We start from the raw sequence: 23290 nt of genomic DNA on the forward strand, positions 1-23290 counted from the left end.
CTCAGTTTATTATGGCTCTCTTTGAATCGTCATTAACTATAGCTAATAATTTTTTTTTAGTCAAAAATAGCTCCAAATTGTTTTACTCAATTAACAAACTACTCTTTTTACACCGTCTCAACTTATTATGTTTTTATACGAAGCCGTCTGAGATTGCCTCAGGGTACCATTTATGTACCGTGAAGCCGACCAACCAAAGACACTGCTTTTGAACTTGAAGAAAGACATCTCAATTATATATTAGAACTCAAGGACGTACGTTAAATACATCAATGTTTCAGAGTTTATAAGCTGATTAACAGTAAGGAAATGAGCGTTCGGCATCAGAGCTAGGAAGTTAAAGTATAACATTGAATTGGTAATTATTCAAATGTGCAGTCAAATCTAATAGAATTTACAAACTGGCACAAATGGTAATCTCTCTGCTGATGACTAACTCTACAGCCAAGTGGTTGTGTCTTTTTTACATCCTTTCTCTGGCAGGTCAGCAGGTGGTTCACACCTTAGCAGACCCGGTATTTTTCAAGTTCTTGTAAGAAGGACAACACTCAAGATAACTTTGGCCGTCAGATCAAACGTACTCCTTCCTCCCTGTGTAGGAGTACCGGTATTTTCAATTCAGTGCCTTTGGAACATGAACACGTGGGCCGGGATGTTGCTGGTTCATGTCGGCAGCTCGCTGCAATTAACGGTGCAAATTTTAGTGTAAATTGTTTCGGCGTTCAGTAGGATGTAATGGTATATATTTAGTTAGTTGCTCAGTTATACTCGAACTAAGTACTCGCTGCAAGTATCATGTATTTTAAAAAAATATCTTGGTCAAATACAAATACATCCAATACTCCAGTTTCGAGTGCTCAATGTTAGCCTCGATTTTGTGCAGAATATTGATGTGCACAATGAGGGTCCGTGAATTTTCAAATTGTTTATATTGTTGAAGTTGTGCATTCTTTACTTTACCGTTGGTATTTGTGAATATTTAGACGCTGATTCAAGGCTACTACCCTTTGTGAATGAGTCTGTAATCAAGGAACACTGCGGTAATTTGGAACTCGAAAATGGTGTATTCACAGTTCAACTTTTCATGGAATCATTTCATGCTCATTTTTTTAGCGTGAAGCTTTCAAGTATCAAGAATAAAATATTCAAATTTATGACTTCTTACAGTTTAGAAAGTTTGGATATCGAAAATGTTTACGATTTGAAAAATCTTAATGTTTGAAAACTGATCAATAGTTTTATTTTCTTGTCCAATTATCTACGTTGATTATCGAATGCTAACGATAAATCAATATTTGCTTAAAGATAACGTGACATCTGAATGGTAAATTAACTTTCGATAGGACAGTTTGACATTTCAACTTAAACAGCAACTTCAAAACTAATAAAAATCTAAACCTTTTGACACTTACACACAGAACTATGCCAAACACAGAGGCAATGCTCTTCATTTTTCATTCACACAGAAGGCTATCGGAGCTCTTTCCGTTAATACTAGAAAATTTAGCTGGTCATTTGTCCAAGATGACAGTACGTAGAACGTGTGCATCGTAATTTATTCACCATCATCTTTTTCATCATGTATACGTCTTAATAAAGATTATCGAAAAGATGTTTTAATATTGCTTACTAATGTCAAATGTATGAGGGTGTGTCTTGGTTGGCTTGGGGGGGCTGGACCTATAGACAAGTCATGGGAGCCCCACGAGGGCTTGTAACTGTAAACGATCCAGACTGACGGGAGAATAATGATCGTGCTTTTATAAGGCGAGCAAAGTCTTCGGAATTATCTACAGAATCGATAATTATATGTAGATAGGTCGACTCTGTTCATTGGGCTGTAAAGGGGTGGAATATCTAGCCTATAAATCGTGGGCTAACCCTGGTTAGTACATACGAGTTTTTAGATCTAACTTGTACTACAACAACTCGAGCTCTATCATCTTTGCACCCAAGCGTAAATAGCGGTATAAAGGTAAAGAAAAAAGAGTAGGCAGGTGAAGATAACTTATTATTAAAAAACAAAAACCAAAGTCATCCCACGAAGCATCTGGCAGACGTAAACAGACTCGACCAATGTTTGAATAAATTAACACTGAATTAGTATGTAAATCAGCTGGGAATAGCTTGCGTGATCTATGTTTTCAAGAGACCAAAGCGACTGGAACGGTGCGGCGATGGACGACTTATTACATAGGGTTGAGAGTGTAAAATGTTGAATAAGAGTTTCAAGAAAGAGTTAGCATTAATTCTACCTGTTTAGCCTGCTTTTGAAAGGATTTTCCACGGCATTTTTGCGGTGGTTCGTCTTGTATGAACGATGACCGTTGTTGCCGTCGCTTTTGTGTTGGTGGTTGTTTTACCTTTAAGTCAATCTTCAAGTCAACAAGAATGTCCTGGAGGCTGTAGTCAGTGTACAAAAACAAAAAACGACGACATATCAGCAATAAACTGTAGTTCTTACCAAGGGAATTTACCGGAATCATGGCCTATTTCTACGACGAAATTGTAAGTAAACCTCTTAAGTGAAATTCACTTTAGAACGTGTTCTGAATCAAACAAAGGCTAATAGTTCCACGTGAGAGAGATACCAAAACCTATGAATCTGCTTATTATTATTAGAAGATTGTTCGCAGTTAAAATTAAAAGACCATGTGTAAAATATTCAGGATGTATTTAGATTCGTGGTTGCCTCCTATGACATGACCTCCCAGTCTTGAGTTTCCACATATTTACTGTTTACAGTATTTCAAGAAGAGTAGTTCAGTGCATATTGTAGGCTTATACAATCGCAAAGAGAATTCCCCAAGTGTTTATAGCTTTCCAGTTTATTGTAGCCGTGTTATTAGAGAAAAACATGGCATTTCAAGGACGGTATTTTGCTAAACATATCTATAGAAGCGCACTGTTTGACCCCTAGTGCGGAATATCCATGGGTTCGATGGAGTATATTTCGCGTCTATTTAGAGTCACTTTGAAAATATGTCACATATATAGAGGCGCTGTGTAAAGAGCCTCATATTATATTGTAATCGAAACTCTCAGGTATAATATATCGCGGAGTATCCAGTTCTAGGTTTGATTTGGGAGTCCTGAAATCGTTCAATTTTAACTTTAGACATTGATGTTCTAGACTCATAAGTCATGGTTTTGATGTCTAAACAATAAATGTCCTTGGGAGATAACATCTGCTAAGCGGAAACCAATTCAACGTTTGCAAATAGTCAAATGTTATGAACTATAGCTGTACTTTGCCCATTACCTTCAAACACTTATTAATTTTTTCCAGATCATAGAACTGTAGGCTCAAATATTTGATTTGAATACCGGTAATCACTAAATACGTGCTTCGTATCTTTATAAGAATCTAAGTGGATACGAGAGAGTGACAGATATTTTAATTTTAAATAATGATTTTTTGTGTTACTTTCTTTGCAAAAAGAAGCTGTCAATTTTTCCTATAGCTCTATCATTAAGCCTTCGACTTTTTATTTTGCCATGCAATATAATTTAAATATAAGTAAAAATAATAATAACTGCTGGGTGATCAGGGTTGTTTAAAGTCGAAAAATACTGAATTTAAAACCTTAAACCCCCAGACCGAAATCTCCGGAAACCCTAAAGAACGTGTGTTTGTTTTTGAATAGCATTCCGGCCAAGTTCAATCTTGAAATTTTGTTTATATTCTCTTTTAGTTCGTATATGTTAAATTATTATGCAGTATTATGACTGCGTAAAGGAGTAAGAACCCGCGTTCAAGAGGTAGACCTTACCCACAATCATAGTCAGTGGAGCGAGATTTGTGTAACATGTCGCATCATTTAGTCATGTCCATCACCTACTTCTTTTATTCTACGATTTGTTTGCTATTTGGCAGAATAAATAGAGCTATTTTAATGAAGTGATTTTTCTTTGCCCGTGAAAGAATAGTCATCGTAATACATAATAAGTAGAGGAAAATATTCCATTGTTATCTTTTTTTTTACTTGGACTGTCATTCACTATAATTATAAAACTGTTTTGCAGGCCAAATGAATGCACTCTTTTATCCTATTTTTTTGGAACATAGTTTTTTTCCAGCAGTGTTGCAGCTCTAACTTTAAGCCTAGTGCGATATAGTCATTCAAGGATGACATCTTATATTTGTACGTTGAACATAAGTAGATTTAGGCAAATAGTTCTTTTGTTTTAGTGTGAGATCGGTGTACAAAAGACTAAAGGCATTACCACTGATCCATTTTAATAGATTAAGCATTATATAGCTAGAATATTCTGGGCATAACAGTGATAAAGAAGAAAGCCGCAAAAGGCCTTTCTCGGCGATTCTTGACAACATACAAGAAAAAACCCTAATTTCTTCAGTTCTCGTTTCAGAAGATTATCAATCACTTCAAACGACAAATTATTGATGTTATGCTTAGTAAGATTCCTTAAACCTTAGTGTCAAGACTGAATTGAAGCCCCTACTATATTTATCCCATGCTCTTTCCGTTCAAAAACAAAGCAGATTTTCTTACATAATGACTTTTAATAGTACTTAAACCGAGTGCTAATTTGTGTTTCTCTAATGGTTTGCGGTTTCTTTAGGAAATTAGAAAATCGTTTAGATAAATTGAATAATTTGCAGTACATACATGTATATTTAACGAGCACATAGGGGGCTAGGAAAAACAAGGTGAATGGCAAATAAGCTCCAAGTGACTTTCAATTTTACCGTTCCAAATTTTAGTGCTTTGTTCCTGTAACGTTATGAAAAATATAGTTCATCTTGGTCATTAATCATGTATCCAAAGAAAAAAAAGAAAAAAAAGAAAGAAAGATAGAAAGAAATATAGTGTGACTCATGCACCCGCGTTTGTCAATAGGTGACGTAGTTTGATTAACCGCGAACTAGCGAGTGGAGTAGAATGTTCATTCTTTTATGTGATTTCAGGAGCTTTGCAAAAAAAAAAATAAATAAATAAATAAATAAAATAAAAATAAAATAAAAAAATAAAATCTTTTAGCGTCATCTCTTTTCTTATATTCTTCAAGAGATTTAAAGACACTTGTCAAAACACTGGACCATTTTGGAGTACTTTCAGGTTCAGTACAGATCCTACAACTGACTACTTTTGTTTGCCAAATTCAGTCAAAAATGTCTTCATCAAATACTAAGGTAAAACCTTATTAGTTTGTGATTCGACTGACGGTCTGAATTTTCTGGGAATTTTGCTACTTCCAATGTTTTTAAGTCAGCCTAAAGTTGACAGTTTAGAGTTTACAAATCGTAGTCTCCAGTATTTCCAAATATATTGGACCGAGTTTTGCATACTTGAACCTGAGCCAGACAGTGAATTACCACTCATGCAAGACTATTCATTTAGGAAAGACATAATTATGATAGATAGTGCATTTGTATAATATATTTGAGCAAGTGTGTTCTGCCAAAGTAGACACTTCAGGCTGTTATTTATTTTACTTATTGCGGCTCAAGAAAAAACCTGTTTCTAATTCCCGCAGGAACTATCCCCTTAACAGTGTCATTTCGAACCGGTTGTCTCGACAAATTGGATGTAGTGTTAATGGAGTTTCGAATTCAAGTCTTGTGATGACTAATTAAACTTAGCCGTGCATTACGAGAAATACGCTGGCTGATTTTATTCGGGGATAATAAGTAAAATAAAAAGATAGATTATTGAAACTAATTGAGAATAACCTATTTTTAAGATATGCTGTCAAGGTTGGCATTTCTAGAACGCGCCAAATGAACGAATATTTCATGGCCCATAGTGCAGATTATTTGTGTAACTCTTGTTAATAATCTTCAAGATTACTAATGAAGCGGCTTCCTACAGTAACTTATATATTCAACTTATTTACAGTGATTAAGTCAAAGTAGTCCTGTACGAAACACTGCGAGAAATATTATCATGCTAAAGTATATTAATAGTTGGAATATTCTAGATGTAAGTCATGGCTTCAGTTAAGCGTCCGTTTAAGATTGTTAATCTTTATTTTTGGAATGAATAGCAAACCTCTTAAAGTGGGCGGAAGCTGAGCCCGCTGTTCGTAACGCCTATTGCAGAATGCGAGCTGCACGGGTCAGTGGTTCAATCTTTGTTCGTGTCATACGCTACTGTGGGAAAATAAAAGCTTTTGTAATACGTATTTCTTACTCTATTTTTCAGAGATTTATCCAAGTCTAACCTTACTGATATCAAGTGGCCTTCTCTAGCTAAACTTAACAAATTAACTGATCTGTAAGTACTGCTTTATGCGCATGCTCCGCGTGAATGCAAACTTTGACACTGCCTATCGCGGGCTCACATGCGTCCATTGTGTTCCAGATTGAGTAGAAATATCTCTTGGTGTTGATGTCGGATTCAAGCGAACAGACCCCTTTAAATTACCTTGAATGCGAGGCTAACAGGAAAATAAAGAGCACAATTCCGGCCATGGAAAAATCTGTGATTTTTTTTTTCTGTTAGACTCAATTTCAAAACACTTTACAAAAGGGTATATATGCGATGTGCTGTTTTTGATACTTGTGGGCTCATGCGGCACGCAAACAGAAGAAGAGTCAAACTTCATTTTTTGCCAGTTTCAGCATCAATTATATTTTGATGTAAATTAAAAACTCATTATTGAAGAGTTATTTTTATCTCAGTTGGTTTATCTCGCGCGCTGATTGGTCGAAAAATGTTCTTTATTAATAGTGAACGGAGCACAGTGCTGACGCCATCCGCGCGCGCGAAGTGCTGCCAGATCCTGCGACCGTCTTTCTTTTTGCGTAAATAAATTCAATACCAAAATAAAATAGTGACTATATGATAAAACGAATAAAACAGCTTTTTCCGTGGTCCATTCAGTAATAAAGCACTTAAGAAGTGTGAGGAAGACTCATCTACGGCTCGTGCTTCTCCTTACGTTACACTTCTTTCGTTCTTGCGCCACTTCCTGCGTGCTTTATTACTGAACGGAGCACGGAAAAAGCTGTGTTATTTGTTAAATATAAAGTCTACCACGGACTTCCACTGGAACAAATGTATATTATAATAATTCGATGACTGAGTGTGTGACTGTGAAAAAGGGGTTTATTATTTGATTACTTTGGGATATTATAAATCATAATTATTATAGGTAATAGAGGAGTCTAATATTGATTTTGTTAGCACAACAAAACATATATCATCACTTTAAAAACGTGTTCATTTTGAAATTTTGCGAACCTTTTTTTTTCTTTGCATTATCGAATTTATAGCAATTTTTTAGGAACATTTGTATTCTTCCAGACGAATTGAGAAATCAAGGAAAACTCGAAGATTAAAACACATGAATTATTTACTCGCCTTAATTAAAATCAATTTCTGCTAGACAGAATGTCTGCACCTACGAATAGTGAATAACAACTAAACAATTGTTTTGCCCTCTGAAACCATATTCGCGACGCTGAAGTATTCATTGTACTCCAGCTGGGATTAATCGAATTTGTTTCTCTTTGAGCTGAAAAAACACTTTATTTAATTGCACTTTCTTGAATCCCCACCCCAAACTGACTGTTGATAGTGTACGTTTATAGTTAGAAGCGAGGAGACGCGCGTCCTGTTCATTATTGTAAGCGTAGCACTCATGTCTTTCTGTTATAGCCTGAATGTTATATTTTGAGTATATCGCAAAAATAATTTTGACTTTCGATTTTGCGCGTTGAAAGAAATCACACACTTTGACAGAGTGGCTAAATGAAACTTCTTTTAAAGAATGTCCAAACGTCTTCTTCGTACTAATATGTTTTTTTATCTTTTAAGCTTAGAGGAATAATTCTAAAAAACTATGACACATCCTAACGTTTCATTTTGATTTTTTTGATTTTTTTGATTTTTTTTTTTCTTTAACGCGTGTAAAATTTTTTAACTTCCATTATGACTTCATTGGATAAAACACAATTACGATAAATCAAAAAGAAGAAAAACATCATCAAATAAATGAATAAAACAATAAATTAATAATTATTCATGACCACTTGTCATTCTCTTGAAAATAAGATTATTTGTTTGAGTCGTATCCATAATCATTTGTCTTCTCATGCGCAACCGTTAAACGAAGAAATCATACTCTAGGGAATGAAACGCGGTCTGAAATGAGAGTTACATTGTATTGATGGTTTTCACCGCCGCCATGTTGGATGAATTTAACAAAAGATTCGTCATTAGTTTCTTTTGTTATATCATCCAATATGGCCACCGTGTCTTTTGTTATTTCATCCTCTTGGGAATGATTGAAAACCAGCTATTGTAGTACAAACACAACTAAAAAAGTGCAACAAGTCTTCTGCACAATGTCGTTTCATATATATATATAAGAAATCTGTGAATCAATTTTCCGTAAAATAGTGCTCAATACATCGATAGAAGTAGAGCAGAATATTTGTTTGAGAAGAAAAAGTCAAGACAACATTTTTCCCGACAAGCCTGTTTCGTGAATTGCTTCACTCTTCAGGGGATTTAATGATAAGAATATTCGTTACTATCATTTATATAGAAAAAGTATACATAATTAATTAGTGGATGTAGTTTAGCTGTTGCGTAATAATGCTTTGTTTCTGTGGCGGCATGAAGATACAAGTTATATATATATATAGCGTTCAAGCTCATAGACTTTCTTCACTGCTCTCGTCTGATCTGCTCTGTTTAACATGCTGTCTGACGGTTTTGCAAATGGCGGGAAACTGTATTTTCATAGTCAATGCAAAGATGTGCAATCTTTATAAGTGTACGGGTCAGTTTATACTAAACACCCATTAACCACATTAAGAGAGCAAGGTTCATCTTTGTATCTACGCGAGCATAACACATGTTGTTGATAAAAGGCTCATGATGTTTATACAGACTGCAATGTGTGCGGCGTGACCTAACAAATGTCCAGGGGACGATCGTTTTTATTGGTCTTGATATAGGAAGCACAAGTTCGTTTGTAAAATAAACAAAAAATAAACAGCCAAAAGACTATTTTAGCTTCCAAGCTTGTACGTTTCCCAATCTGTATCGCGTGACATTCATTTAGGAATAATATTCATATTATCTCAAGATATACGGGTAAATGAAGATGTCAAAGGAACTACATGTGGTATAAATTTGGAAAACATTACGACTAACATGGCTGAAGGCAATGACTTTGTGTGAAATAGAAGATTTTAAAAATTTATTTTATTTAGCTTTCCTTGTGAAAGTAGGGGCACCACCATGTAATATAGTTTCTCCACCTACTGAGGGCTCTATAGTGTAAGCACGCCGGGGCACTGAAGATAGTCGTCACGCGGAAAATGTTCAGAGGGCGCGTATTTCCTTTTAACTGTGTGCCTATAGTCTTCCCTGGGTAATACTGTATCTACCACAGATGCCTCAGGCACCTAAATTTCCCAGTTTACTCGAAAAAAAAAACGTCTTATATTTTATTGTTTTGTTTCTTACGGTATGGTGACGGCAAGTTTTCCTACATTAGCGTCCTACAGCAGCCCCTGGCTGAAGAGCGGTCCAGGATTTTCACTAGGGGGCTTCAAGGTGGAGACGCGATCCAAAAAAGGGAGATGGACTTTGGCAAACAAAACAACAACAGCAACAGCAAAAATAGCGTAACAACAGCCAAAAAATAAATAAATAAATAAATAAATAATAAAATAAAATGAAATAAAATGAAATAAAATACAGCACAACAACAGCAAAACCAGCATTTAGCTTCTAAATAGGGGAATATAATTGTCGTCCCTTGTGGGGTTCGATAAAATCAAGATGATCTAATTAGGGTGTCTGTAGTTGTTATTTAGGCTGTCCATGTATATGAGAATATATATAAATTATATACTTGTAAAGCGGTTATAATTAAGTTAATTAGGGTGTTCAATCGTAGATTAGGGGTTTCGGATGAACCCCTCGAACCTCCCCTAGATCTGCTCCTGACAATGCTTATAGTTTCTTTTCCTTTGACACAGGAATCTAGCTGGAAATCCAATCACATGTGATTGCAAATATTATAAATACTGGGAGCAACATCTCGCTTCGACGACTGCTAAAGTTAAGTTGACTGGACAATGTGGAAAGCCAAGCAAGAGACATGGACAGTCATTAACTTATGCTGGAAGCCAAATGACTGATGAATGTAGTAAGTACAAAATGATATTAGTATATTGAACGTCAGGATCTGAATTACAGCGTGTAACCTAAAGCGCAATTTGACAAAAAATGTTGCGAGACAAGCAATTGCAGCAATCTGTTGCAAAAAGTAGAATTCGTTTCTACTTTTGGCAATGATTGCGTCTCCTTTGCACCGTGTAAACACTCCGGAATCTTGTGTCGCAACCGGCTGTTGCGAGACAAGCTACAGATAAAATTGTTCCGTGTAATAGTGTTTTATATTGCTGCTGTGAAACTGATATACATATGCAAACATATGCTCAAGTTCATTTCCCGTTATTTAGCAAAGACACTCGGCAATATGGAAATATATCTAGACGACCGAGTCTCATCGTTATATCTTATTACGATTTTGAGTTACGAATACGGGTTTATATTTGCGGCTATTAGGGCAGAGAAAATATATTACGTATTGGCCATTATTGACTCAAAATTTCTGTATCGCGATTTTTCTATAGCGCGGTAATTCAGAGGCGACAATACGGGTTTATATTGACGGCTCACTCCCGATTTACGATCAAACTTATTAGAGAATCGCCATATTTTAAAATACCGTTGTTATCTTAAACGCAGGAGCAACACCCACTCCAACGCCACGACCAAGTACTGGCGCACCAGTAATACTAATGAGCGAGAGAATTTCTTCAATGCTTGAATCATCGCAGTTGGTTCAACCTTCTACTGTCATAACACCGGTAACATCCTCAGCTAAAGGTATGGCAGTCATGCCGCCACCACCACCACCACCTTCATCAACGGACCAATCAACCACGATATCAGCCACTGTTTCATCATCAGCAGTAATATCCACCATGTTATCCACTTCGATCTATGCATCGCTTCCATCATCTTCAGTGGCTAAAACCACAACTGAGGCACCCACAACTACTGATGTAACAAGTACAACAACTACAACAACTGAACTTATAACAACCACAGCAATTCCAATCCCCAGAAAACCAACTACGTCAGAACCACCGACAACTACTGAGAAACCAGCAACCACAGGTCAAACTGCGCCTCCACCAGCAACCACAGTTGCACAAACCACCACAGAATCACCGACGACTACTGAGAAACCAGTCACCACTACCTCACCAACACTTCCACCGACAACCATAGCCGCACAAACCACCACAGGCACCACCATCACCACCACCACCACCACCACTACTACCACCACCACCACGGAATCACCGACAACTACTGAAGAACCTACCACAGTTGAAATCACGACCCCGCCTGTTCCAGGTTAGCATATGTATGTTCTTACGTAACAATGTAAAAGTTACATTAAGTTGCTTCTACTGTTTTTTATTCATTATTGGTTTGTGCATTGTATTATTTTAAACGTTCATGATATATCATGCATACTCAACCAACACATGCATATACACAACCAAAATCACGATTATAAACAAGATTAGAAAGCCCGTAGCTTGCCACTACGTGGACTTTGGTGCGGCTTTGAAAATAGGTGGTCCTGTTTTTTCTTATTTACTTGTGTAATTAATATTTTTTACGAGTATGAAAAAAGGTTCTGAAGTGGTGCGGTTAAAAGTGGACGTACCGTACTGGTGGTCATGACCCTGATTAGTACTCTTAAAATTCCTTTGTACGTAGGCCTGTGTTAAATCATAGAATAAATTGCTTCAAAAGCGTGTAATTTTAGATATTATATTTGAAGAAAGCTTTTGGCCATTGTGGCCATCCTCAGAGTTAGAAGTGTACGTTACAATCCGTAACTAAAAAAAGTGTTGCTATGGTATTTGCAAAACAGCGCACGCAATACAAAGAATCGTAGGAATAGAAAATATACAAATTCGTGTTCGTGCTCTAGTCTTGTATTCAGCATTGGTTCAAAGGATTGCTCTTTCTTCCATTAAATACAATTGCGCATGCAATTGCACTTGGCTTTTTATCTGAGGGAGGAAAACCAGAGAACCCGGAAAGAAAACCTTGATTTACAGACAAAGGACCAGCAACCAGCTCTGCTCACATATGACACGACGGGTTTAAAACCGTATTGTAAACATAAATCAGTACAAACTACGTTTGAATAAAGTGCAACATGCATTCTAATTCAAATTATAATATCTTTCTAATTTCGAGCTGCATTACTGAGTTGACGTTTTGAGATTCAAGTAACAAATTCTTTGGTATCTTATTTTTTTCTTTATACACTATTGACTTTTCTAGGTCCACCAATAGTGTCTTTATACCAACTCAACCCGGAACTAAAAATCGGTTCTGTTGCCCAAGTTGTCTGTGAAGTCGATGGTTTGCCAAAACCCGACGTGACAATCATATTCAATGGAATGGACACGAAGAAATCCAAACAGTTCAGAGTCCTGAATAAAGGGGCCAAGATAAGCTTTGTGGTGAAACACGAGTCCGAAATAGTCTGTCATGCTAGTAATAAATTTGGTCGGAGAAAAGCTACTTTGAGGGTCACTGTAAAAGGTAAGTGCAGTCATCTAAACTCACTATGGGAAAAGTTTAGCCAGTTCGTCCCAGTATATCAGTGCACTAAAATGTCTTTCTCAGCCGGAATAAGATATTTCATACGTACTGGTTTTTATTCTCAAAAGGTCCAGTGTATCATTCTTTGTACTCTTACTTTTTTAACCTTGTCTTTTTCTCTTGAGCCTGCGATACTTGTAGTCTCCGTTACCGCAAAAACACTTGTATCGCGACCGACAACTTCCAACTTTCAGTCTTATTTTGGGTTTTTCTGATCTGTCAATCACGTGAAGGAGGTGGAGTTTATTTAAAAGTCCTCGATTGACCTCGATCCACGTTTGCCATCCGACATGTTTTCCTCAGTCCAAAATCGAAATAAAAGTAAAATGACTCGAGCACATCCAAAGGAATTGAGATGGAAGAGCGTTGTTTGGTTGTATCGTCGTGTACGGGAAATTTCTCGGGGAATTCCTTCGGCTACCCTACGATAGCATATATTGCACTAAACATAACATTGCTGGCTACCTTAGCCTTGAATCCACAAACAAACTTATCGTAGCGTCTTATTTTGATACAAGCGGTTAAATAAATATCATTTTTTGTCTTGAAATGTTTTGATTCGATATTCTGTTTATATTTCAACAGAAGGAAGTACAAGCTATATGACGTTGAAAATGAAGCTAATCAAGGAAGACTATGTTCAAGATTATGAAGACATAAGCTCCTCAGCGTTCCAGGACTTACAGCAAAGGATCAAAAAAGAGGTAAGCAGGAACAGTAGTTTGTGTATAACAAAACCCACGAATAAGGTCATATTACAAGGATGGGAAAGTGACATGACGCACGACAGCTGCATAGGCAACCAATGAGAAGGGTAGGAAACGATGACACTCACGGTTCAGAAGGGCACTTGGTACCTTAAGGGATTTCGACTTCCTTGAATGAAAATAATAGCATGTTTTTTTGTAAAGAATTAAGGTCTAGTGTTTCAGTGTTCTTCCTTTGTTTCAGTTTGATATCATCTTTAACGAGTTCTCTGGGTTTTACGGAGTGTCCTTGGTAAAAGTCAGGTACGTTTTATAAGATATGATAGTAGAGCACCGTGACCATGGTAACTGTCATTCAAAACTGCTGCAATGGGCTGTTATCCAGATACATATAAAAACTCAATCTGTTCACCACATTGATATATTAGCTACGCTCCTTCTAATTAATACCATTGTCATAGTAACAGCCAATGAAAGCCTTCGCGTAATAGGTAATTTGCATGGTGGCGTCATTTTACTACCACTACCAAATCGCTTCACGAATTTTCTTTTTATTCAAATTTGTATTTCTTCATGAGTATATTGAGACAATTGCTAATAATTAAATGAACAAAAGGATTAAAGTGTTCAAGGGATTCTAGTAGTGGTAGTAAATGACCATAATTCAAATGTCCTATTGTTTAGTACTCCGATTCAGTTTCAGGGTATTTGTTGTTTGGACTCGGCCTCGTCCTTGCGTAAAATGTACAAAGGTTTACAGTGAAGGTTCATGAAATATCAGAATTTGATGTTAGATTTCATTTTTGCTTTGGTATTTCGGAATATATGTTGATGCTAAAGTAAGGCTAACCCTGAGTAAATGAGTCTGTAATCAAGGAATACAGCGGTATATGACGGACTTATATGTTGATGCTAAAGTAAGGAAGGCTAACCCTGAGTAAATGAGTCTGTAATCAAGGAATACAGCGGTATATGACGGACTTATATGTTGATGCTAAAGTAAGGCTAACCCTGAGTAAATTAGTCTGTAATCAAGGAATACAGCGGTATATGACGGACTGAAAAAAGGTTTATTTCATTCAAAGTCCGTTGTATGCCAATCAACTCATTAACTAGGATGCACTATTATCTTACTAATGAAACGATACTCTTACTCTCTCTTACTGTTACTATTACCCAGATTGATTAGCTTTTTAGTTATTTTCTAGGTAACTTTTACCATATACACTGTAATTTTTTTCAATTTTTTAAAAATATATTTTTCATTCTATGGTAATGTTGTTGTTGTTGTTGTTGTTGTATGGTAATGTTGTTGTTGTTGTTGTTGTTGTCGTCGTCGTCGTCGTCGTCTTTGTCGTGGTTGTTGTTCGGTTGTTACCGTTACTATAGTATGATTTCCGTTCGTGTTTCAGTTCTGGATCTGTTATAGTTGATGTTCTAGTTAAAAGTACAAACTCAACGAAAGACAGAGTTATGAAAGTCATGGAACAAGAATTCGAAGATGCCAGCTTTGGTTCCATCCCGGTGGATCGGTATTTCTTTAGCATCAAACCTGCAAGAGGTGAGATATACTTTCTCACATGCAGCCGCTTGCACTGGTGGAGCCCGCCAGCTTTTTGTTTTTGATGGAACAAGAGCGCATTATTTTATTAAATTCAACAGTTAACCGTTTAGTCTATCATTGTTGAACACCAGTTATCACTGTTTACTATAATTTACCATTGCCCTATATTACTTGTTGAGTATCAGCTACCATTACTACCATTACTACCATCATCTGCCACCCTTTTACCATTTGGCGTTCATCTACCCTCGCTGACCATCAATGTTGTACTTTTCTGCTCGTTATTCGTTACAGCATGTTCTGGAACATATCTCAACACTACTTGGTCAGACATGGTCATTAATGGGACAGCCTTAGAGAAATGTCCTAGAGAAGCAAAAGGTAAGCATTCACTAAGCGATTTCATCAAAATGGCGCCCTTGTGCATTCGATGGAGAGATGTGTTTTAAGGGATTTGAGAACCGATGTCTAATTTCATTCATCAAAAGAGTAAAATAAAGGCGGAAAATGCCGTCCACTTTAATTCGACTCAGTATCTTTAGTACTACGAAAACACACTTGTAGCTTACTTATTCAACAAGATGGATTTATTCTAATTTGCAACGCCCTATCAAACTTAGAGACACTTGCTAATTCAGGGCATTGTGCTGAAATGACACATATTGTTCATTATTTAAAGGTGTGGCTCGCCGTAACTGTACTGAGAGAGGTTGGTATTACCCTGACTATACACAGTGTAAGAGTGACAACATAACAAAAGCTCGCGAAGAGGTGAGGACACGATAAACTTTTAGACATTAAGATATGGCTGTGTGAATTTCGTGAGTTCTTCTTTCAACTTGAATTTATTACCACACGTAAAGGGCACCATCAACCTACCTTCATTTCATTTTGCCATTATTTTGATTGATTACTTTAGTTAAATATAACTAATATTATCTCCTTGTCTTTTTTTTTTTTTTTTTTTTGATTCATTCATTCTTTTTTCCCCTTCCTACTTTCATTCGTCTTTCAGCTATTCTCTCCCTTTTTCAACGTTTTCCAGTTCTCGTTTTGTTCATATTGGTTGATGGATTCCTAGCTTTCTTTCGCCGTATACCTATCTATCTGTATTTATATTTGTTCATTCATGTTCTTTTATTTATTTATTCATTCTTTATTCACGCACACATAACGAAGAGCCTCTCTTCTTTCCAAACTCCCATGTATTTTTTTACTTTGCATTTTATAAAGATCATCTAACATTAATCCTCTTGTCCTTTAGATGGAACTGGCAACAAACGGTTCAGTTTCAGCTCCTAATATGGAGATTTTAAAGACTCTGGAAAAAGTAAAACAACTGACTGTAGGGAGTGAGGAATATTCACACATGGCAGGAGACTTGATCCCGTGTGTGGAGATTTTAGAAGCATTGACCAACTACACCAAACATGAGCGAAATGATATAGCATTCAACGATGAGGAAGTCAAAGTAAGTAGAAGCTTTTCTGGCGATCAGTTTGGCGGGCAATACTTTTGTGATAACTCATGATGCAGGGGCAGGTTCAGGGTTTTAACAAGGGGGATCCGAAAAATAAAATTGGCTCACGAAAAAAGAAGAAGAAGAAAAAAAAAACACACACAAACACACACAAACAGCAAACAAACAACAACAACTAGAAAACCGACCCACTTCCTTTTCTCCAAATCGACCAATTGGGGGGTTCGTCATCAAAATTTAGGAACCCAGTTTCGATGCAATCAATGATCTGAAAAGTAGATCCGGTTAACGGGCCTCAGAGGAACCTACAGAACCCTCCTAGTTCCGCTCCTGTAATGTGTTCTATGTATATATTGCAACCAGTGAAGTATGGACTAGGGCGAGGGATAACGAATGTCTGCATCCTAAAGTTCAGCATTAACTTTTATGTGTTACTTTTGACCAGAAAAGTCGAAGGTTTTGAGATATTCTACATTGCTCCTTGTTGGGATAACAGAAAAGTCATATACACTTGGTCGTAAAGTTTTCCCATTACATACCGCGTGGCATTCACTAGAGTACTATTACTTTGTTTAACGGTTGTTCATGAGAAGACAGGGTCGGCGGAAGCTAAAAATCTTTGGGGGGGCACTGCAAAATCTTTTGGGGGCACTGAAGATTATATTTAACGCTATGTGATAATGACAATGTTTTGTTTGATTGCAGACGCATGAGCCGTAAAACAATGACTAAGAACCAATATTTTTGGGGGGGCAAGGCCCCCCCAAAAATTTGGTGGGGGGGGGGGCACGTGCCCCCCCGGCCCCCCCGGTTCCGCCGCCCCTGGAAGACACACAGATATGTACAAAACTCTATCGAAGAATCTTATTCTCGAGAGAATGAGAGTGACACGTGCTCTGAAATGGGAAAACATTACGGACTTAGACCATTGTGACTAAATGATGTGAATTTTGTTTGACTTCAACACGATTACCTTGATGCCCTCTCACGGACTTACAATTGACCACCAAGGCTTTGCTCGCTAAAATTTGCATTCACGTTTTGAATACCATCCAGTTAGTCAGTTAGATAACTATTTGTCATTCTGATTAATGCATATTCTTTGCTTAACAGCTTGTTGTAGACATCACAAGTAACTTGCTTATCAAGTACCATGAACAGGAATTCATAGTCTCTCAAAAGGTAAAATCAGAAAATATAGTGAAATATAACATAAAGAAATAATAAAAATATAAAGAAAATGCGATAAATATTTTTTTACCCCAATCCTCAGGCTAATGAAACACTTTTTCATCAAAAGAGTAGTAAAACTAGCTAGTGAAACACTTTCTCCAAATAGGATGTTTGCATGATGGCGTCATATGACTCCCACTACCAAGATGATTCGCGAATTTTCTTTCTTATTTAAATTTGTATTCCCTCATGAGAGTAGTAAGACAATTGGTGCTAATTAACTGAACAAAAGAAAGTGTGTAAGGGAGTCTGGTAGTAGAGCTCAATGACACCATCATCAAACACGTCCTGTATTAACAACGTTTTGGAAGCAGAGTGGCGTGCGCTGCTAATGTGTGGCCTCTCACAAATGCGACCCGGGTTCGAGTCCTGCCGGTCTCGGTGTTGTATGTGAGTAGGGTTGTTTGTTGGTTCTCTCCTGTGCTTCGAGGGTTTTTCTGCTGTTTCTCCGGTTTTCCTCCCTCTACAAAAATCAACTACTAAACTCTAATTCCATCTTTAGGCTTTCACCTAGTTGGAGCCTAGCCCTGTTGTGGTTGTCCCAAAATGAGATACAATATCGAAAGCTAAATATAATTTTTGGATAATGTATATGGCTTCATATTGCGATCATTACTATCGCTATATTATATATGACAATTCCTAGGAAAAAAACCTTTTTTAGAAAGTTTGATTAAATTATAGTTATTTGATGTTATTTTATTAGTTGGTTCAGACGGCGTCGAGTCTGATCCGTGTTGTTGAAGAGTACGGGCTACAGGCTGCTATCACAGTATCCAATGGCACTGAAGACCTTAGGTTCTTTATAGCAGAGAATGTTGGTAAGTCTTTCCTAGTCCTACGTTTTTTACCATCTCTCCACAGGTAGCCCAAGCTTGGTTTCTGTGGTGTCATGTTATAAGGAAATGTATGGGGATTCTTCAAAACTTTCAATGAAATCATTGAAACGTGAAATAAAGCCTCGAAATTTTACCCGATCATTGAGAAATAGCACTTCTTTCGCTCTGTGTGGTTATTTTTTGTGAATTTAGCCCGTACTTAAAACCCTTCAGCCATTTCCATCATCACCGTCATTCTAGTTGGCCTACTGTAGATATCAGTAAACAGTTACCTATTAATTGCTAAATCTATTTTTTTCAAGTTTTGGGAGCAGGAACAGTTGAGCCTCTCAAGATATCCAAGGATGTGACGTTTCCTAATTACGACATACCCGAAGTGGATGCGGTGCGCAGTGCATGGAAATTTAGTAGCTTTATTGTTATCGATAAAGAGACTATCGATACAAAGTTGAATGAATTGGACTCGGAGGTAAGCGTGGGTAAGTAGACAGTGCTATGAAAGGCGACAAAATAGACGTCATATTGAAAATATGTCCTTTAAAGACCCACAATGCACTGCAATGCCAACTCGATCCAGTTTTTTCCACAACCTCGGAATGGCAAAAAGAAGTTAATTAAGTTCTAAGCTCATTGGAACTTACTAGTTGACGTAGAATCTAACGCACACTTTTCTGAGCCAGGCAATCTTGTATGGGGCAATTTTGGCATTCAAGAGAAAGTATTTAAAAATTAAATCCCATACACTGAAATATAATGATATTCTGAATATATGAGATTTTCAATTTCACTAGAGAACGGGGGGGACGTGATCCTTCTCGGGTAACTAGGGAACTGTGGTAGGCAAGGACATTGCATTTTAGAAAGATGACTCATTTATTCTATTCTATTTTTCTATTGTATTTCAGTAAAACAGTTGAAAGTTGCTGGATTTTTGTACAAAACGCTCACAAGAATATTGTCAGCCGAAAGGTAAGGTTAATTTAAACCATTTGTAACCAACAGAACGTGTATTGTACTAAAATTGGTAATTTTGAAGCGCTTGCCTGTTCGCAAATTTGGCAATTTCAAAATCCTTTAGAGTCACAAAATCACAAGCCACCCAACCTACTTCTGTATTCCAGTGGGCCCATATAAGTCGATTTTTTAGTCCCACTCGTCTTCCTACTCACCCCCACCCCCTGCGATAAATATTTGACGAATGAAGTGCGGTTGAATAATAAGAGTTTCATGGTTTTTTTTCCCTCGCTTTTTTAGTGCTTACAGTATGATTGGTCAAGGGTTTGAGATAAACTCCGCTGTGGTCGCGCTGTCTACTGAACCAAAACTTAAAGCGCCTTTTAAGAGACCAGTGATTATCGCCTCTAATAACCTGGATCCAGTCGAGGTAAGCCACAACAAAGTTATTTTTCCCAGAGTTGCCTGTTCATTCAAGAAACTGAAAAAGAAAGCTTGTAAATGTTTCTTTAAAAAGGCTGAAATTTTTTAGGTCCTGACTTCACTTGTTCGTGATCAGCAAGTCCGCACTTTTGGCATTATTTACCTACCACTTACACTATCGTTGCCATCTTAATTGATAGTGTTTTAGTAGACATATCTCTAGTTAGATCCTTTTCTGAAGACCACCAACTTGGTTGCTATGTTTCTTTACTAATTGCATTAACATCTTTTTATCACTGATTTTATAGCTTGATGGAGATTCCCCAATCTGCGCCTTCTGGGACTTTAACCTGTGAGTAACCTTCGCGTTCAATTTGACCAGAACCTTCTTGCGATTACCTTCTGTTATACTGTCCTTCTTGATAGGCTATCTTTAAATGTGGCCTCGCTTGGTACCTTAAGGGTAGTAACTAGCCTCTGACCTCTTTTTTCTTTTGGATTAAATTCCTGTACTCGGTACCAAATGTACACAGATTTGAATCTCTTCTCGCACTAACTTTCAATTAAATGTCCGAAGAACCCTGAATATATCCTGATTAAGATTAGCTTTCAGCCCAGAAGGTGTTTGAGGGTTGGTAAAATAAATCCTCTTGTGCCGGTGATGGACATCATCAAGCTAATCACATGTCTAGTTAACGAGATTGCCGATATTATAACGGATCTTCCATACCTTGTCTTACTAAATAGAATGGTTGATCGTTTTCTTGTAGGAATCCTCCTCACGGTGGCTGGTCAGAAAAAGGTTGTTGGTATACTCACTACAACACGAAGAACACCACTTGTTTGTGTGATCACTTGACTAACTTCGCCGTCCTCAGAGAAAAACCTATTTTAATTTACGCTGAACAGAAAGTAAGTAAAATGGAGGTTATTACGTCGTAGGCGCGCGGAGATACGGATGTTATCTTCGAGTGTTGACGAAATATCTTACGAGTGAGCACAGTCAACGAGTGAGATATTATCAACACGAGAAGGTAAAACCCGTATCTCCAAGCAAGTAGCATTTTGCTTAATACATAATTATAGATGAAGTACAATTTTGGTGAAGTTTTTACTATTCACATGTGAAGATATCACGTTTTAGTAATACAGAAAAATAGATATTTAATCGATGATTATATAAATATGTTATATATGATCATTTTCTAATGTATCCAGCGTGACCAGTAAAGAAGGAAGTAATACTCAAGGGAATAAAGTCTGAAATGGGAAAAAAAAATTCCCAATTCGAATACACTCAATTGTAAAAGTATTGCCGGGTTCAAAACATACAAATTAGAAGCTGAGACCGATAGGTATTCTTGGAAATGACATAAATATCCTCTGATGTATTCGAGATACACAGTCAGTATGACGCATGTGTTAAAAGCCTCCATAATTTCTGTCAGTGCAACGATATATGAAAATTTTACGTGTTGTATCACTATATACATCTAATCAAGGGCACTAGGACACCGAATATGGTTGGATTTCTATAGGTTTTTTCCCCTTTCGATTATTTGAATTAAATTAACGTTATATACTTGTTTACTTATCTTGTGTCCGTGTTCCTTCGTTGTCTTCGTTCGCTGTTGTAGTGCAGACGTTTTCATTCCAAAGGTCAAACGGTTTGAATAGCCTACGATCGTTACTTCTTTAACGGCTGTTCCGTACTTGACTCTGTTTGTACTATACCAACAACAACGCGACCGCGCGATGCTCCTTACGTCAGTAATATTCAACCGTCAGTTAATATGGTTAATCAAATTCACCTTAAGTTCTATATAGAGTACCCTATATAGAACTTAAGGTGAATTTGATTAACCATATTAACTGACGGTTGAATATTACTGACGTAAGGAGCATCGCGCGGTCGCGTTGTTGTTGGTATAGTACAAACAGAGTCAAGTACGGAACAGCCGTTAAAGAAGTAACGATCGTAGGCTATTCAAACCGTTTGACCTTTGGAATGAAAACGTCTGCACTACAACAGCGAACGAAGACAACGAAGGAACACGGACACAAGATAAGTAAACAAGTATATAACGTTAATTTAATTCAAATAATCGAAAGGGGAAAAAACCTATAGAAATCCAACCATATTCGGTGTCCTAGTGCCCTTGATCTAATTAACGTACAATACTTCCCATATATAACCTTACGGTATCAGCTTCAATGTTCTGTGTTTTGAACCTAAGAATGATATTGCTATTTAGTGTATTCACCATAACGACAAAGCTCCAACATAATTGGGTTGTTGGGATGTTCTTGCCAAGCCAAATGCGATTGCAATAGAGATGCCTTACTTTTTTAACAGCGGACCATAGTTTTGTTGATATTTATATGTTTTTGTTGCCAGAGCGCTCCTATCGTACCACCCTTTCTACTGTGTATCCTGATTGGTGCAATCATCATGATCTGTTTCTGTGCTATCACTCTCTTCCTTCTTCTACTTGTAGCCTGGTGAGTACATCCATTCCTTTTATTCACGATTTGCTTTAGATCAGCAATAGTCTCCTTCACAGTTCCCTGCGCCATCATGAAAGGTGACCGTGCTTGTGCATCGAAGTGAGAACGGCGGTGACCTTGCATATTTTGCAGAGTTTGGTGTGTTTATCTTTCTTTTATATAAATAAATAATAATAAATTACATTTATAAAGCGCAGATTAGCACAAGATGTTCATCTGCGCTGAATACAGAAACAATACACAATAACTAGAAACATAAAAGTTAATCAATGGGAATTGCAAAAACAACTAAATAAAGGCTTTTCTATAAAAATATGTCTTTAAGTGTCTTTAAGTTTATGGGTAAAGGTGATCGATGTGCCGTCTAAATTCAACTTTTGTCGTACTCTGTTGTGGTGAGCTTTTAATATCAATCAACATTATTACTCTAGCAAAGCTTTATTGGCCCCCTGAACGCCCTTTAACGCCTTGCAATCCAAGATGGCCGCCGTATTGTCCAAGTAGTCCATTGTCTAAGGTGTTGAAAAGGTCCGTAAGATTGCAAGTAGGTTTAATGTACTTTTGAACATTTTATTCCGGAGAGACGCGTAATATCTAGAACTTGGCCCATTGCTGCAAGGAATCCACATAAAATAATAATACAACGTATACTAATGACATGGTTGTTAATAGGAGAATGAAACCAGACCGTACTTGGGCAATGCACATGTTTGTGTGCGCTACTCTTATCGTTACCTTTGCTCTTATCATCGTTGGCTTGTACACTTACAACGATGTGGTAAGTAGAACTGACATTGCATTGGTTAAGTCAATCGCCAACCGTGAAATCTCCTTACCAATTAAAATGTTGAATAAGAATGACGCATTTCATCATAAGCCAATCAGGATCA

General features: G+C 37.1%; 1 protein-coding gene and 1 long non-coding RNA gene across 3 annotated transcripts in view; one reads left to right on the plus strand and one right to left on the minus strand.

The window, feature by feature from the left end:
* Nucleotides 1–206: 206 nt before the first annotated feature.
* On the minus strand, nt 207–2357 carry LOC116303513 (uncharacterized). The gene is made up of 2 exons (XR_004197966.2): nt 2256–2357; nt 207–679 (listed from the first exon to the last, which is right to left on the minus strand). It is a non-coding gene; the product is annotated as an uncharacterized LOC116303513 (long non-coding RNA).
* The window catches only part of LOC116303512 (uncharacterized), a 30604-nt gene continuing 9634 nt past the window's right edge, over nt 2321–23290 (plus strand). For both annotated transcript variants that reach the window (XM_031713067.2, XM_031713068.2), the window contains exons 1-20: nt 2321–2508; nt 6171–6242; nt 9968–10137; nt 10743–11420; nt 12369–12632; nt 13278–13396; nt 13644–13702; nt 14812–14960; nt 15258–15344; nt 15643–15734; nt 16228–16434; nt 17557–17625; nt 18383–18497; nt 18818–18994; nt 19421–19484; nt 19770–19899; nt 20201–20244; nt 20663–20804; nt 22291–22394; nt 23073–23178. In XM_031713067.2, the coding sequence (XP_031568927.1) occupies nt 2321–2508; nt 6171–6242; nt 9968–10137; nt 10743–11420; nt 12369–12632; nt 13278–13396; nt 13644–13702; nt 14812–14960; nt 15258–15344; nt 15643–15734; nt 16228–16434; nt 17557–17625; nt 18383–18497; nt 18818–18994; nt 19421–19484; nt 19770–19899; nt 20201–20244; nt 20663–20804; nt 22291–22394; nt 23073–23178 (3036 nt within the window). The remainder of the gene's footprint in view (nt 2509–6170; nt 6243–9967; nt 10138–10742; nt 11421–12368; nt 12633–13277; nt 13397–13643; nt 13703–14811; nt 14961–15257; nt 15345–15642; nt 15735–16227; nt 16435–17556; nt 17626–18382; nt 18498–18817; nt 18995–19420; nt 19485–19769; nt 19900–20200; nt 20245–20662; nt 20805–22290; nt 22395–23072; nt 23179–23290) is intronic.

Source organism: Actinia tenebrosa, unplaced genomic scaffold (assembly GCF_029948245.1).
Source record: "Actinia tenebrosa isolate PJP-AT-01 unplaced genomic scaffold, QUT_ActTen_1.0 PGA_scaffold9__36_contigs__length_13948895, whole genome shotgun sequence".
Classification (NCBI taxonomy): Eukaryota; Metazoa; Cnidaria; class Anthozoa; order Actiniaria; family Actiniidae; genus Actinia; species Actinia tenebrosa.